Genomic DNA, 16,872 nt, shown 5'->3' with positions numbered 1-16,872 from the left:
TAGGGTTTTGACACGGGATCTCTATAAATAGGAGGGATTCACAGCCTCATAGGCTAGAGTCTTTGCTTGCCCTTCCTATTCTCCTCTCCCTCTCCACCTCAGAGTAGGCCTGGAGTTTTGAGGAGCGTCGTCGCAACCCTGCTGTGTGGATCACCGCTAGAGAGGAGGACGCTTGACCTCCTTCACCCTCTCCTGAGGATCTGCAAGGAAACAGAGATATACGATCTCCCTAGGTAACACAATCTCTATACGCAGTTTTGTGTTTTGCGGATTTTGCGCACCAATCTTCGCACGACGACGAACATTATTTTGGGAATAGGGGATTTTTGTTTTCTTGTTCTTCCGCTGCGCATATGATGTCGCCCCCAATGATTTCCCAACAGTATTTACCCTTCCCCTTCAAGAGATTTGCTAGTGGAAGGTGGGAGCCTCATCGAAGAGGGGCCTCGCAAGTGGATGTAGGTCATTTGACCGAACCACTTTAAAATCGGCGTGATCTCGGGTTTGCATTTACTTATTGTCATTTATATTACTGCAAACCATTTGCACTTTAATGCTCTACTTCTTTGTCTCCTTCTTACGTATCCCTTCAAGTTAAAACGCAATCAAAACGGTTTCAAACGAAACGTTGCTTTTATCGTACGAAGTTTCCGAAAGTGTTTAAATCGTCAAACGTTTATCATACTTTACCACTGCACTAATTCACCCCCCTCTTAGTGCTGCTCCAATCCTAACAATTGGTATCAGAGCTAGGCTCACTCTCATATTTGGTTTGATACCCAAGAGAGATGGCTTACTCTGGCATACATGAGGGTCATTCTATCACACGTCCACTCTTGTTTAATGGGTCGGATTATACTTATTGGAAGACTCGTATGAGGATCTTCCTCATTTCCATGGATTTCGAGCTTTGGACTATTGTTGAAAACGGATTTCAAAAATCTTCTCTTCCGATGAGCGAATGGAATGAATCAGAGAAGAAGGTTTTTGCTTTAAACGCAAAGGCTATGAATGCCTTGTTTTGTGCACTAGACAAAAATGAATTTAATCGTGTTTCAATTTGTGATTCGGCTTTTGATATTTGGAGAACTCTTGAGGTCACTCATGAAGGCACTAGTCGAGTGAAAGAGTCCAAAATCAACATCCTTGTGCACTCTTACGAACTTTTTCGAATGAAACCAAGCGAGTCCATCGGAGACATGTACACTCGGTTCACGGATGTCATAAATGGACTCAAAGCTCTTGGTAAAGATTTTACTAACTTTGAACTAGTAACTAAAATCTTAAGATCCCTCCCTAAAAGTTGGGATCCAAAAGTTACGGTAATTCAAGAGGCCAAAGACCTTAAAACATTCCCTCTTGAAGAACTTATTGGGTCTCTAATGACCTACGAAATGACATATCAAGCTCATGACGAGCTCGAGAACCCCCTTCCAAAGAACAGGAAGGATATGACACTCACATCACAAGAAGACCACTTGAAAGGAACATCAAGTGATGAGGACAGTAACAATGACATTGCACTTTTGACTCAAAAATTTAAAAAATATTTAAGAAAGAATAAATTTAAAAATAATACAAAAAATAAATTCGAACACAAGAAGGACCAAGTGATTTACTATGAGTGCAAAAAACCGGGACACTACAAGAACGATTGTCCTCAAGCCAAAAAGAGAACATCAAAGAAGAAGGCGCTCAAGGCAACGTGGGATGATTCAAGCGCGTCCGAAGAAGAGGAGTCCAAAACCGAGCAAGTTACTTATTACGCCCTAATGGCCATCGGAGAAGAGGTAACGGATTTAATTGATACAGATTTACCTTATCATGAATTATTAAATGCTTTCCATGAGTTATTTGATAAATGTAAGACAATTAGTAGAAAATATAAATTGCTAAAAAAGGAGCATGATAGTCTCACTTGTGATATCGATAAATTAAAAACTGAATATCATGATAGTTTAACTCCATGTATAAAATGCCATGATCTAGAATCTCTCCAAAAGGAGAACTTGCTACTTAAGGACACCTTGAAGAAATTCGAGGTTGGTAGTAAATCTTTGAACATGATCCTTACAAATAAGGGTCACGTTCCTAAAAGAAGTGGAATCGGATTTGTGAGAAGTCCTCACCAAAATCCAACCACCTTCATTAAAGGCCCCGTCTTACATGTTCGGCACCAAAGCAATTGCAACTTTTGTTGCAAATATGGACATAAAACTTATAAATGTCCATTCAAGAAAATTAGTCCGAACAAACTAATTTGGGTTCCTAAAGGAACCATGATCAATTCTATGTAATATGATAAACGAGTTAAATCAGTTTTTAAGGCACCCAAAAGAAAATGGGTACCTAAAAATAATCCCTTCTTGTAGAAACATACACCATCACAAGCTAGGAACAAGAGATGGTATCTAGATAGTGCAGGATTAACTATGATAACCAGAAAACACAAAGCAAGAATACCGGAGTCAAGTTCGATGGACGTTTAAGAGTCCGAAGAATCGTACGAGATGCTGCTGGAACCAACCGAGAAGAAATCGGGAACCTGTCGGAATTTTCAGAAGTTCGCCGAAGAGATCGTCAAAGGTTCACGGAGATCACCGAGAAGGCTCGGCTATTCATTAAAGTCATCGCAAGATCGGGAGCTTGCTGGGAGTCCGTCGGAAAAAGTTCGTCGGAAAGCTCGCCGAAACAAGACTCGACGTTCGCGGTTGAAAACTTGCTTAGGATGTTTTTAGTTATGTAGTTCACTTATAATTAGGATTAGGATTAAGAGATAATCCTATATCCTGGTTAGGGGCCAACTGGGCCCAAAATTAGATTTGGTTTGGGCTAAATTTAAAGCCCAACCAATGAACCGGAGAGCCAAGCGGTGGCACCGCCTAGCACCCGAGAGCTGGGCGGTGGCACCACCCAGCACTCGAGAGCTGGGTGGTGGCACCGCTTGGCTGGGCGGTGGCACCGCCAGTCCACTGTCAGTGTCAGACACTGACAGGCGGTGGCACCGCCACTGAAAGGCGGTGGTACCGCCAGCATCGAGAACCAAAGAGAATTCAAATTTTGGAGCCCAAATTTGAATCCTCTTGAGGCCTATAAATACCCCTCAAATCTCAACTGAGATTATAACTTTTTGAGAAGCAATTGATTGAGAGAAAGGTCTTAAAAAAGTCTTAGCAAGTCTTGTTTTCAATTTGCTAGTGTTCATCTCCTTCTTTCTTGCTGAAAATCTATAAGAGAGTGAACCGCTTGTAAAAAGTTATAAGAGGGGTATTTACCCTTCCCCTTCAAGAGATTTGCTAGTGGAAAGTGGGAGCCTCATCGAAGAGGGGCCTCGCAAGTGGATGTAGGTTATTTGACCGAACCACTTTAAAATCGGCGTGATCTCTAGTTTGCATTTACTTATTGTCATTTATATTACTACAAACTATTTGCACTTTAATGCTCTACTTCTTTGTCTCCTTCTTACATATCCCTTCAAGTTAAAACGCAATCGAAACGGTTTCAAACGAAACATTGCTTTTATCGTACGAAGTTTCCGAAAGTGTTTAAATCGTCAAAAGTTTATCGTACTTTACCGCTGCACTAATTCACCCCCCCCCCCCTCCCCCCTCTTAGTGCCGCTCCGATCCTAACACTTGGGTGCCTCAAAAACCGAACTAAATTACTTATCATGTTGCATGGAGTTCTTTATGGTTCCTTTAGGAACCCAAATCAATTTGTTTGGACTAACCTTCTTGAATGGACAATGATAAGCTCTATGTCCATGTTTGCAACAAAAGTTGCATTTGTTTTGGTGCAAAATATACAAAATAGGGCATTTAATGAAGGTGGTTGGATTTTGGTGAGAGCTTCTCACAAATCCGATTCCACTTCTTTTATGAACGTAACCCTTATTGGTAAGGATCATGTTCAAAGACTTGCTACTAACCTCAAATTTCCTCTAGGTATCCTTGAGTAGCAAGTTCTCCTTTTGAATTATTTCTAAATCTTGGCATTTCGTACATAGAGCTAAACTATCATTATGCAGAATTTTTAATTTATCAAAATTACAAACAAGAGAATCATGTTCCTTTTTTAACATTTTATATTTTCTACTAATTATTTTATATTTATCAAATAAATCATGAAAAATATTTAATAATTCATCAAATGATAAATTTGCATCAATTGAACTTGATAACTCCTCTCCAATGGCCATTAGTGCATAATGAGCAACTTGCTCGGTGTTGGGCTCCTCTTCTTCGGATGCGCTTGAGTCATCTCATATTGCTTTGAGCGCCTTCTTCTTTAGTGTTCTCTTCTTGGCTTGGGGACATTCACTTTTATAGTGTCCTGACTTCTTACATTCGTAGCAAATTATTTGGTCTTTCTTGGCTTCAAATTTATTTTTAGTGTAATTTTTAAATTTGTTTCTTTTAATAAATTTTTTGATTTTTTTTGTTAAAAGTTCCAAGTCATCGTCAAAGTCCTCATCACTTGAGCTTTTTCTCAAGTGGTCTTCTTGAGTTCTAAGTGTCATATCCTTCCTGTTCTTTGGAAGGGTGTCCTCATGCTCTTCATAAGCTTTACATGTCATTTCATAGGTCATTAGTGACCCAATTAATTCTTCAAGAGGAAAGTTGTTTAAATCTTTGGCCTCTTGAATGGCCGTGACTTTAGGGTCCCAACTCTTTGAAAGGGATCTTAAAATTTTATTAACGAGCTCGAAATCCGAAAAACCTTTACCGAGTCCTTTCAGACCATTGACGATATCCGTAAAATGGGTGTACATGTCTCCTATGGTCTCACTCGGTTTCATTCGAAATAGTTCATAAGAATGTACTAAAAGGTTGATTTTTGACTCTTTCACTCTACTCGTGCCTTCATGAGTCACTTCAAGTGTGTGCCAAATATCAAAAGTCGTTTCACAAATCGAAACATGATTGAACTCATTTTTATCTAGTGAATAAAACAAGGCATTCATAGCCTTGGCATTTAAAATGAAAGTCTTTTTCTCCAACTCATTCCAATCATTCATTAGAAGAGAAGACTTTTGAAAACTATTTTCAACAATGTTCCAAAGCTCAAAATCCATAGAAATAAGGAAAATCCTCATTCGAGTCTTCCAATAGGTGTAATCCGTCCCATTGAACATGGGCTAACGTGTAATTGAGTGACCCGCTTGGTTCCTAGCAAATGTCATCTCTCTTCGGTTTTAATCCAATTGAGAGTGAACCTTGCTCTGATACCAATTGTTAGGATCAAGAGCGCACTAAGAGGGGGGGGGGTGAATTAGTGTAGCGGAAAACTTTCACGATTTCAAAAACTTTGTTTCGATTAAAGCCGATTCAACTCAATTCGTTTCGGAAGGAATTTGAGCTTGAAGTCTAAAGTGAAAATGCAAGAGAAGACTAAGGTGATTTGCAGCAGTGTAAGTCACAAAAACATAGATTTCGTAAAGTCTTCGTAGAAAGCCGATCTCGAAAGATGTTTTACATCAAAGCGAATGTAGACGTATTTAAAGCATAGTAAGGAGGAGAGGCAGCTTGCTATAAAAGAAAGATGCTCAAAGTAAAAGCAAACCGAGATTTTAGAGTGGTTTGGTCAACGTGACCTATATCCACTATCGGCTTCCTCCTCCGATGAGGTCATCGGTGTCCACTAGAGGCCTTCCTTCAATAGGCGAAGGCCAACCACCCTTTTATAGCTTTTCTCCTTTTGACGGGCTTAGGAGACAACTCTTACAAGTTTTCACTCCTCTCTTAAATGATCTCAATACTTAGAAGAAAGAATGAGGAGAACTCTAGCTTTTCTAACACTTTAAGGCCACAAAGACTCAAGATTAAAGCAAGTTTTTCATGCCCTTTCATGCAGGAAAGGGTAGGGTTTATATAGGCCCCAATAAGTTTAAAAATGGAGCCAAAAAGTATCTATTCTCGGATTTTCGAGGTCCTGGCGATACCACCACCATTATTGGGCAGTACTACCGCCTGTCATCGGACACTAAGCGATACTACCACTCAGTCTGGGCGGTACTACCGCTTGACAGCACTCGAAGACCGAGCTCAGGCGGTACCATCGCCTGACAGGGTTGGTACCATCGCTGGCAGCAATAACTGTCGACGGTACCATCGCCTAACAAGGGTGGTACTACCGCCCAGAATCCCTGGGAGACCAAGTCTCCTTGGCGGTGCCACTGCCGGCCCTGGTGGTGCCACCGCCGATTAGGAATTCTGGGTCCGAATGGGTTGTTCCATTCGGCCCAATTTGGGTTTGTTAAGGGTCCAATTGGCCCCTAATTAAGTCAGTGGGATTACCTCCCAACCCTAACTTAATATATACTCTAACTATGACAATTATGACATGATTACTGCAATTTTGTGTTCTGGTACATTAATCGCTTCTTCCGGTGAGCTTCCGACGAACTTCCGGTGAACATCCGACGAACCCTCGACGATGCTTCGGTGGACTCCCGGCAAGCTCCTGGACTTCGCGATGATCTTCTTGGCGAGTTCCGATGAGCTTTTATGGCAAGCTCCTGGACTTCTCAATTGGTTCCCGTAGAACTTTCGATGAACGTCAGGACTTCCGACGAACTCTCAAACTCCCAACGTGATCTTGATCTTGACTCTGGCATAACACCTGCTACATGTCTTACTACCATCGTAGTTAATCCTGCACACTTTTCTCAACATATAGATTAGATAAACAAATGACAATTGACTTCATCATCAAAATTCGAGATTCAACAACTTAAACAACAAATATCTTGTCTGGTATGTCGATTGTTCTTTCGACGATTTTCCGACGAACTTCGTGGTGAACTTTCGGTGAACTTTCGATGAACTCCCAACGAACTCTCAGTGAACTCCCAATGAACTCTCGGTGATCTTCCGACGAATTCTCGGTGAGCTCCCAATGAACTCTCGGCGAGCTTCTAGCAAACTTCCGGCACATCGTCCGAATCTTCAACGTATCATCCGATCTTTGACTCCAACCCAATATATGCTTTATGCCTTACTACTATTGTAGTTAATCCTGCACACTTATCTCAACATATAGATTAAATCAAATAATTTATCAATTGATTTCATCATCAAAATATGAGATTCAACAATATCCCCCTTTTTTATGATGACAATCAATTGATGACGGAGTTAACCTGAACTCCCCCTATCTATATGCCATACTTGAGAAAATATATTCTTGAATTCAAAGCTTTTGAATTCAAGCATCAAACTGATAAGTTGTATTCATTTAAACTTATCAAACATGAACATCATGATACTTATCATGATTTACCAATTCAAAGTACAATAGCACGTATTTATAAAAAAAAATAATGTCAAGACTTAACATCCATTTTCAAGTCTAATGATGATAAACAATCATCATTTTCAAGTATGATATGAGTTTCAAATATAAAATTTTGCAAGATGACAAAGATAGCAATTCATCATTCCATGGCAAGATATCAATTGTAAATAGTAATTTGAGCTCATGATATCTTATCATAATGATAAATAATTATCAAGCATTCATTAAACATTTCATATATCTAAAATGCATATGAAATACATTTTGATATGTTTCAAACGTTTGCGATGTATTTGACGATTCCAATTATATATAAAGCATTCGCAAAACATACAAGTATTTATGATAAGATACAAGCATTTATGATAGGATACATTGTATACATTTACAATACCAATTTGTCATCAATTTACCATATTTTGGTATTATTTCTCCCCCTTTGTCATCAACAAAAAGGAGAATCATTCAACAATGTAAGTATGGTAAACAAGATAAAGCAAGTTTCACACCAATTCTTAATGGAATTTTACTCGAGGGCTTTTTAGTTCTTTATTTAGATGTGCAAATTTCTTTCTTATTTTTGTCATAAAAATAAGAAGAAGATGAAGAAAGGTAAGGAAAGAATCCATTAAGAACCAAATACATAAAATGATTTGAATCAAGTCAAATTCAAAACAATAGATGAGTTTCATTAAATCATGTTTCAATTTTAACAAAGAGAAGGGATTTAAAAAAATGATCAAGATATCCATGTGAATTCATAAAATTCATCTTTCATTAGAAGAATAAGGAAGAATTCATGGGAGAGGAGCATCACATAAAAAAGAAATTCATGAATAAAACTTCATAAATCAAATATGTTTCTTATTAAAAATTCACAATAGTGAAATCCGTGAAAGATGCATTTATCAATGAATTCTATGTGTGTATCATTAAGCGATGGAGTAAGGGTATAAAATAAATTTGATACCAAGTAAATTGATATTCTGGATTTCATAAAGGCCTTAGATACAAAATGAAATAATTTCATGAAAGCCTTTTAAAAAAAATCGAGAAAGTTTGGAAAAGATATACATCAAATTCATGCATTCGGACAATTTAACATCCCTAACTCTCTTCTAATAAAACCAAATTATTCTCCATTTAAAGATTTTGTAAAGATATCAGCTAATTGATGTTTCGTATCAATAAACTCTAAAGATATGTCATGGTTATTAACATGATCTCTTATGAAATGATGCCTAATGTCAATATGTTTAGTTCTAGGTATTGAATAGGATTTTTTGTTAAGCATATTACACTCATGTTATCACATTTTATGAGAATATTCTTAAGATGAATCTTATAATCTTCTAATGTATTTTTTATCCATACAACTTATGCATAATATGAACTTGTCGCTATGTATTCGGCTTCAGTTGTAGATAGTGCAACTGAGTTTTGTTTATTGGAAGACCTAGAGACAAGTGCATGACTTAAGAATTGACATGTTTGGGATGTGCTTTTTCTATCTATTCTACGTCCAGCAAAATCTGCATTAGTATAAGTAATTAGTTCAAAGTTTCAGATTTTGGATACAATAATCTTAGATTAAGTGGTTCTTTTAAAATATCTAAGAATTCTTTTAACTATTTTTAGATGAGATAGCTTAGGATTAGATTGAAACCTAGCATAAAGTCCTATACTAAACATGATGTCCGGTTTAGTTGCGGTGAGATATAGTAAACTTCTTATCATACCTTTATAGGCTTTTTGATCAAAGCTTTCTCTACTTTTGTCAATATCTAACTTAGTGGAGGTACTCATAGGAGTATTGATAGCTTTTGAACTATCCATATTAAACTGTTTTAGCAAGTCTAATGCATATTTTGTTTGACTAAGAAAAATATCATCACTAAGTTGTTTAAATAAAATATAAATAAATTACTAAGGGTGATATATGTCCATCTGGGTCTAACTTGTTTAAATAAATTATAAATAAACCACAAATAGATTATAAATAAATTAGAAAATATCAAAAAAAACTCTTAAATAGAAAAAGGGTGATATATGTCCATCCGGGTCTAACTTTTTTTATATGTTTATATGTTATTTTTAATAATATAAATTGATATATCACTAAATTATTTAATATAATTTATTTTGATATTAAGATGATATATTATATATATATACATATTTTAAGTATAAATTTAACTTTTTAAAGGTCAAAATTAATAAACAAAATATTTTTAAAACTTAAAAATAAAAAATAATGGTATATAGATCTTTCAAAATTTTAAATATATTAAATATTTTAAATATATTTTTTATTTTATATTTTAAAATAAATGAATAATATTATTATATCACCCTTGTCTTTATAGTTAGATAAATTAGTTTTGATTTATTATTTTTATTATTATTTAATATAATTTATTTTGAAACAATTTAAGTGTTAGATTAGTTAAACTAATTCAATTATATGAATTAATTTATTAAAAATTAAAAATATCTTTTAATGAAAGAGAAGATATAGGAAAAAGATAGAAGTTATTGGAAGATTATTTTATCATCTTGAAAAGTCAAAGCTCTTTATGAGAATTATATATATATGTATATATATATATATATATATATATATATATATATATATATATATATATATATATATATATATATATATATATATATATATATATGAAGTGTGAAGTGGAAACAACTGTCCCCTGCCCCTCTACTGAATCACGAAGATGAATTGAACTTTTCCCGTTGCATATTAAAAAGAAAAAAGAAGGCCCTAATCTTTCATCGCGTGGAAAGAACTGCGGATTAGAAGTCCAATACCATGCAGTCATAATGCGCAATGCATTCTGACCTCCGAGAAGAAAACCTTGGGCACGTCTGCATATACAGTTAATGTATTTAACACCTTAATATTTAACATAATATAAATAGATATGTACAGCATATACAGTTTAAACTAGGACACGAGCACCAGCAAGAGATAACTTATCAATCAGACCAATGATGGAATAGTAGTTGAGGGATCAGCACACAATCAACCATGTACTTGGACCAGCTAAAAACCAACAAGCACTGGGTCTACAGACACAGGATCAACCGAGCTTCCCAGCTGCAACTTTCAGAATGCCACTCTTGGCGGTGAGACCAGGTTGAAAAGGAATATCTTTGTCAGTCCTGTTACGTCCACGCTTATCCAATTAAAGACTGCAAACATATCGAAGACTAGAAGAAAAGGCAAACTTAAATTCAAGAATTTTTAAAGTTTTACCAAATACCAAGAGGCTAAGGTTACAAAATTACAAGAACTTGAGAGGGCAAGTAGGTGTACTAAGACATTGGCAGTAGTAAAAAGGAATATTTAATATTAATATTCCTTAGATTTTTAAGTACAATCCAGGAAAAGCAATAATTACTGGGTTTTCTAAAAGGTACTTTAATGCCTAGCTAGCTCTCTGCTGTATGTTTGCCCGCAGTTTCATGTTCTGTGAAAAGCTCATATAATATCATTTTTGACCTAAAATTTGGTGCAACACATCTTGAACAATAGCACTTATGGCAAAGATCCACGAGTTGTCTGACTCAGTGGTGTTCGGCATAACTCCAGAATCCATGAGTTGCTTAATTATGGCAGAGACTTTTTGTCTCGCATTCGGACAGACCAATGTATAGGCACATGAGATCTAAAGTGGATAATATCAGTGCATAGTTGTATGGAAAAGTGATCTAGGGATGCCTTTTGACTTGAGCTAACACAAGATGAATATGTCTGCATAGAGATGATCTAACTCTCAATGTTTCATTCAAAGTTCAGAGGCTCATTCCTCCTTTTTAGGACTGGTGACGCATTTGATGTCATTACCCAAACAGCCTGGACACTACCCACCACAGCTATGGAAAGAAAACTTTAAAAGAGACCTATAACCATTCAATATTGTCCGATGTTAATCTTAGACAGGACAAACCAGCAGTCAAGCCACCTGTACAGGTACTTTTCAGTTATTTTAAAAGCACTAGACATCAAAAAAGACACCAAGATCTCAAAATGGCTGAGGCACCTGCCTGCACACCTACTCAAGGGAAACAGGGCGCTCCCAAATATTAAAATTTTAAAATATATATTATAATTAATACATAACTAAATATAATTACAAAAATAAAAATGGTGCAACAAGTTAATCAACGTCAATATGGTAATATTGAGGTTGCGAGGCCTCAAGTTAATCGACCACAAACTCCTAAGTTTTATGTAACACACTAAAATTACACAACACACAGAAATTACGAGGCCTCAAGTTAATCGATTACAAGCTCCTAAGTTCTAACTCCTAACAAAGTAACAGTGCACCACCTCAATATGGTGCAGCAAGTTAATTAACGAAAGTATTACATATAAAATGAGAAAGAGAGGACTGAGAAGATGGAGAAGTAACCGATGACTCTAGAGAAAGGTGGGAGGAGGAGGAAACCAATGATGGACGAAGCTAGACAGGGCGATGAATGAAGCTGCAACGGTGAATGAATGAAGGTGCAACAGCGAAAGAAGGCAGCAGACGAGTTTGCCAATGACGGCGGATGAAGTGGATAGAGTTGCAGTGGTGGACGGAGTATATGAAGGCGATGGACGAGGGATGGGGTTTCACTTCTAGTTTCTTTCACTGGGTCGAAGGGGGCATTAGGGTAAGTAGTGACATTAGTTGGTTCAATTAAACCAACTTGCTCGCCCAATCAACCTGATTTAGCTTGAGAGCTCACCCGAGGTGCCTAGCACACCTGAGAGATGCTTCGCTAAAACGCCATGCCTCGAGGTGTTGCGAGACGCTCAAGTCTTGCTTCGCCTCGCTTGAGTGCCCTTTGAAAACATTGGTACTTTTCATTAAAAAAGAAGTGGAGATAAAAAGAACATGAGAGGTGGAACAAAAATAGATGATGATACAAATATGCAGACCTATAAATAATAGACAAAATAGTTAACAGGTGAAAGTGGAGAGAAATGGCAATAAGATGAAAGAGCCTCATCTCACAACAAATGGCAATAAGATGAAGGATCAGAAGTAATCTATAGAAATTACTTCTGATCCTTAAATAAGTGGTCCTAGTGCCTCATCTCACAACAAATAGTTCTCGGAGGATATAGAACCTATCTTTTAGTTTATTGCACTGAGTTCACCAGAACCATAAAAGTAAAACGCATGCAACTTGCTTGTTACACATACGCATGGGTAGCTGCATATACAACCCTTTCAAAACAGTCATGCGCTAACGTAGCAAAGTGTCAGTACAGCAATGTGTCATGCGACCATATGAGCTGGTGTGTCTTAGAGAATCAACCATCAATTGTTAATAGATAAGAGTTATAGAATACTCGAGCATAAAATAACAAGCTACAGAAACATTCATAAGCACTCTCCTCCAGAAATCAAGGTTAAGAAGTAAAAGATTAAGGATCTATTATGGGTACCTTGTTTGGAAAGTTTGACACCAGTATTTACATCATCAGCGACACCTTCAATGGCAGAAGAATCTTCTACCAAACTGCAAGACATGACATTACACAAGTGATGACATGGTGCAACCAAAGAAATTATACGAAGACTATAGAGTTTTGAAACTTATAAAGTTGATTTAACTGAACAACTTGGAAATGATTATGAATCTTACACTTCAATTTCAGAATTAGATTGAGAAAACTTTGAATCGAGCTGGTCTATTCTGGATGCCTCTACTACCCGAGGATCACTGCCAACATGACCTTTGGCTTCCTCCTAGTTAGTATTCCATAAGCCAGAGTGCATTAGCTTGACTCATGAATCAACTCAAAGAATAGTTGTTACTCTTAACTTACCCCATACTTCTTTGCTGTCCATCCAGGAATGCTTTCATTTAGAAGACTGATATACTGTCCCATAGCAGCTTCTGGATCCATATTCCCCAGTTTTTGCCAAGCATTCCTAGAGAAATAGAGACGAGGTCTTCAATCAGATGCACAAATATGTTTCTGTACTCCGTTAATATTTAGAAATCATGTTATATCTGAACTGTGAACTCCCGTCATCACATCATTCCTAGAGTTAATGAAACTACAGAGTTATAGAAAAACTAGTCTGCAGATTAAATAATCCATAATGAGACAAGACGTAACAAAGGGAAAACAAGGAATAGAGCCATCATAACTAGATATCCTTGCAACAAGTGTTATTCTTCTTGGAGGGGTAAATAGAATGACTTAGTGGCTATCCAGTACATGAGTCTCTAACTTCATATCACAGAAGGAATACAACCAACTCAAAAATTGCATCCACTTCAATCAAGAAGATAAGTTCCCCCAGCAAAAGAACATTCTCTTTAGTTATAGCGTGGAACTTTGGGCAATACATAATTTTCACTGATCACCAGAAACTGATAATCTTATGAAACCACTAATGAAAGATGAAGATGGAAACAATAAACTTAATTAAGAGAATCCATAAAAAACTTGGCAGACCTTTCTGCCTGGATATGACCCCTATCAACATCCTCATAAGTTGATACCAAATTTTCTAGCTAAAAGGTAAGCAAGAGAGCAAATATCATTAAAATTTGAAAGTCATGCAATAATCTACAAAAAACTCTCTTAATGATTGTAGTTCTCATGCATCCAAAGGAGAACACCACAAAGTTCCCCTAAATTCATTTGTCGAGGTTAGAAGCTACCACTTCGTAACCCCACATGGATTGACACCAGGTGGCTTATCAACAAGCTATGTGGAAAACCAATATCCTGCATCATGTCAAATGTTTAAATTAAATCAGGTAGGCAATGAATCTACATCCTACTTGCCACAGAGTCAGAAAAAGGCCTCCTGAGATCCAAAACATAAGCAAACTCCAGATTATGATGATTGCTCCATAGTTAGCTTAACACCATGATGTATCAAGACAATACGAGGAGTTAACAAGTATAAACAGAGCATTATTGAAAAAGCAACCGACGGTACCATTTGGCACGGGCAGAAACCTTCAAAGCCATGGGTTGTGGCTCATGGCACGGACCCTCGGTCGCAACCTTATGCAGCCCGTACATCTGCATTTGCACCTCGTTGCTCAGTTTGGACACTGCATCCCCACCTTTCTTGCTACCGACGAACTCGCTTGCAACTCCAAATAACATCTCCAGCTCGCTTCTCTCGATCCCCTCCCACTCATCCTCTCCATGAAGCAACGATCCTACCGCGCCTCCGTCTTCCTTGTCTACCGCGTCTTCTCTGCCCAATTTCACGACTTTCTCCACCGCCTTTTTCCCATCCTCTTTACCCTTGACTGATCCCCCTTGTTGCCTCCGGGAATCATCATTAATTCTTCCGATCTCCACTTCATTATCCACTTTCTCTTTCTTCGAAGATGATTCTTCTGACCTAGTAAGATCAACTTCGGAAAAGAGCTTATCAGCGATATTTTCTCTATTAAGGTCGAATCCACTAACCTCGTTGCTCCTCTCCGGTCTCTCTTCAAGCAATCTTTCCTCTACGACTTCGAAGACCCCGGTCTTCGGGCGATCAGATCCGGCTCCGTTGCCACTAGACGACTTCCTCTCCGACTTCTCAGTCTCCTCCTCCTCCTCGATCGGATCCGAGTCCATCCCTGGACCCGCAACCCGAGCGAGTGGAACGGCCTCCGGCTTAACGGCGGCGGAGGCGGCGGAGGCGGCGAACTTACCGATGAGGAAGGCGAGGAGGACGGAGATGAGAGCGGTCAGGAGAAGCTCTTCGAAGAACTCCATCGTCCCCATCCCCCCTCTTCGCTTTTTGTTTCGTCCCCTAGCCTTCTTCGCTTCCACTCCACGGCACGCGAGGCGGAGGAAAGCAGAGACGAGAGGAAGGAAGAGATCGAGATCGACAAGGCAAAAGGAGGAGGAAGACAGGATGAGGTCGGGGTGGGTGGCGTTTCAATGCATGTAGAGATTGGGAGAAAGCGGAAGACCTGAGAGCGCCAAAAGGCATATTCGCTTGGCCACGCCGGCTTACGTGTCGATGGAGACCTCCTGCTCTCGGCTTCTCGAAACGTGGCTTGTGATAGGATGATGCAGCTCTGCGTCTTTCGAAAGCGACACGTTTCCTACCCGCTGAGCCCTACGCTCTCCGAACTAACCGGCTCTCTGTTGGTTATGAAATCGGCCCAGTATGGACCCGCACATTGCTCACAAGGAGATGCCGTTAGGCAGGGCAAATGGGTGACACAACATGCTCCGAGGATTGGCGTGATATTTTATGCAGAATAAATTCCTATCTGCTATTCCCCGCCCATGTTGTTACCCGATAATTTATTGGTGGCCTTTAGCGGAGCCCACATGGAGCTAAAATGATCAGAACAATCCATCACGTCGATTACTTTGGCCAGGTTGGACCTGATCCGGGTAGGTTCGTTCGCGGTGGGCCGTTGGATCTGACGATTGTGACGATAAATCCAGAAGAATGACGGCGTCGCGCTCCATATTTCGCGGCTGAAGCCGAGCCTCGTAGATGGCAGGCTCCGGCTAAATCGACGACCGTTATAGGCCAAATCTCGTTTCGTTTCGTTTCGTTTCGTTTCGTGCGTTATAATATAGCGGTGGAGAATTGGGTGTTGGAGATGTGGATGTCAGGAATTCGTGCACTAAAAGTTAAGCACAGAAACTATTATTCTTTTGGTTTCATAGGGTGTATGATTGCTTTGGATTGATTATACGTGGAGCTAAAGAGGAGGCAAGGAATTATTTCGATATTGGCTTTATTATTAGTACGGGGAATAAATCAATAAATTGAGGAGGGTCAAAAAAGGAAACGAACAAACTTAAAATCCTAACAACTTACAATGTGATACGAAGTAACATAACAAGTTCACGTATAATGGAATCTACATTTTATAGAATAAATAACATTCAAGCAGCGTGCAATGGTTTAAACTAGATCTTTTAATGGATGCAAACCTTACATAATTGCTTGATGCAGATACGATTAAGTTGAATGGATACCAACACGAATCATAAGGATGGATTGTATTGTATAATCGATTTATCGTGTTTCTTGCTCCAATCAACTGTGACATATGGCGTCGGGAAAATTGTACACGTAAGCTTTCGTGGGCACAGCTAGCATGACTCTCTGCGCTTGGAATTGATTAGATGCGTCTAAAAGGATCACTTATCACAAACAGAGAGAAGATTTAATCAGACGATGATCAACACCACGTGGTGGACGCACTTGATGGAACACGTAACCCAAAGCTACAAAAGGAGGGGCGTGGCTCTCGAGATCGGAAGAAAGAGAAAGAAAGAAGCGAAGCGATCTCCAAAGGGTGAGATGATCCAAGTGCTGCGGCCTCGCGAGACAGGTATGTATCTCCCTTTCTTGCTATTCCTATTTACGGAATTCATCGATCTCTCTTGTTTCTGGATCCTTGCACTTTGGATCGATTCTAGGGTTTTATCAGTTTATTTTCGGTTGCAAACTGTTCTTTTTCTTTTGGTTTTCCACCTGTTCTTCCGTTTGGAGGATGTGTTTTGAGGTTTCAACATGATTTTCTGTTGTATTATTGAGTTTCATCCTGTTATTGGGT

At 38.4% G+C, this 16,872-nt stretch overlaps 1 protein-coding gene across 4 annotated transcripts; it reads right to left on the bottom strand.

The window, feature by feature from the left end:
• Positions 1-10,186: 10,186 nt before the first annotated feature.
• On the bottom strand, positions 10,187-15,242 carry LOC135607482 (acyl-CoA-binding domain-containing protein 3-like). Of its 4 annotated transcripts, none has more exons than XM_065099342.1 (5): positions 14,277-15,242; positions 13,145-13,250; positions 12,961-13,064; positions 12,761-12,834; positions 10,187-10,524 (listed from the first exon to the last, which is right to left on the bottom strand). In XM_065099342.1, exons 1-5 carry the CDS (start codon positions 15,065-15,067, stop codon positions 10,421-10,423), a joined length of 1,179 nt encoding a protein of 392 aa, XP_064955414.1. In that variant the 5' UTR covers positions 15,068-15,242; the 3' UTR covers positions 10,187-10,420. The 4 variants fall into 4 exon arrangements, with proteins under 4 accessions (XP_064955414.1, XP_064955416.1, XP_064955418.1 ...); XM_065099344.1 differs by having other exon boundaries at positions 10,187-10,506; XM_065099346.1 differs by having other exon boundaries at positions 10,187-10,476; positions 14,277-15,241.
• Positions 15,243-16,872: the final 1,630 nt, after the last annotated feature.

This window comes from Musa acuminata, chromosome BXJ2-3, assembly GCF_036884655.1.
Source record: "Musa acuminata AAA Group cultivar baxijiao chromosome BXJ2-3, Cavendish_Baxijiao_AAA, whole genome shotgun sequence".
In the NCBI taxonomy this organism is placed as follows: domain Eukaryota; kingdom Viridiplantae; phylum Streptophyta; class Magnoliopsida; order Zingiberales; family Musaceae; genus Musa; species Musa acuminata.
The sequence above is the reverse complement of the archived record's forward strand: the minus strand, read 5'-3'. Positions and strand labels throughout refer to the sequence as shown.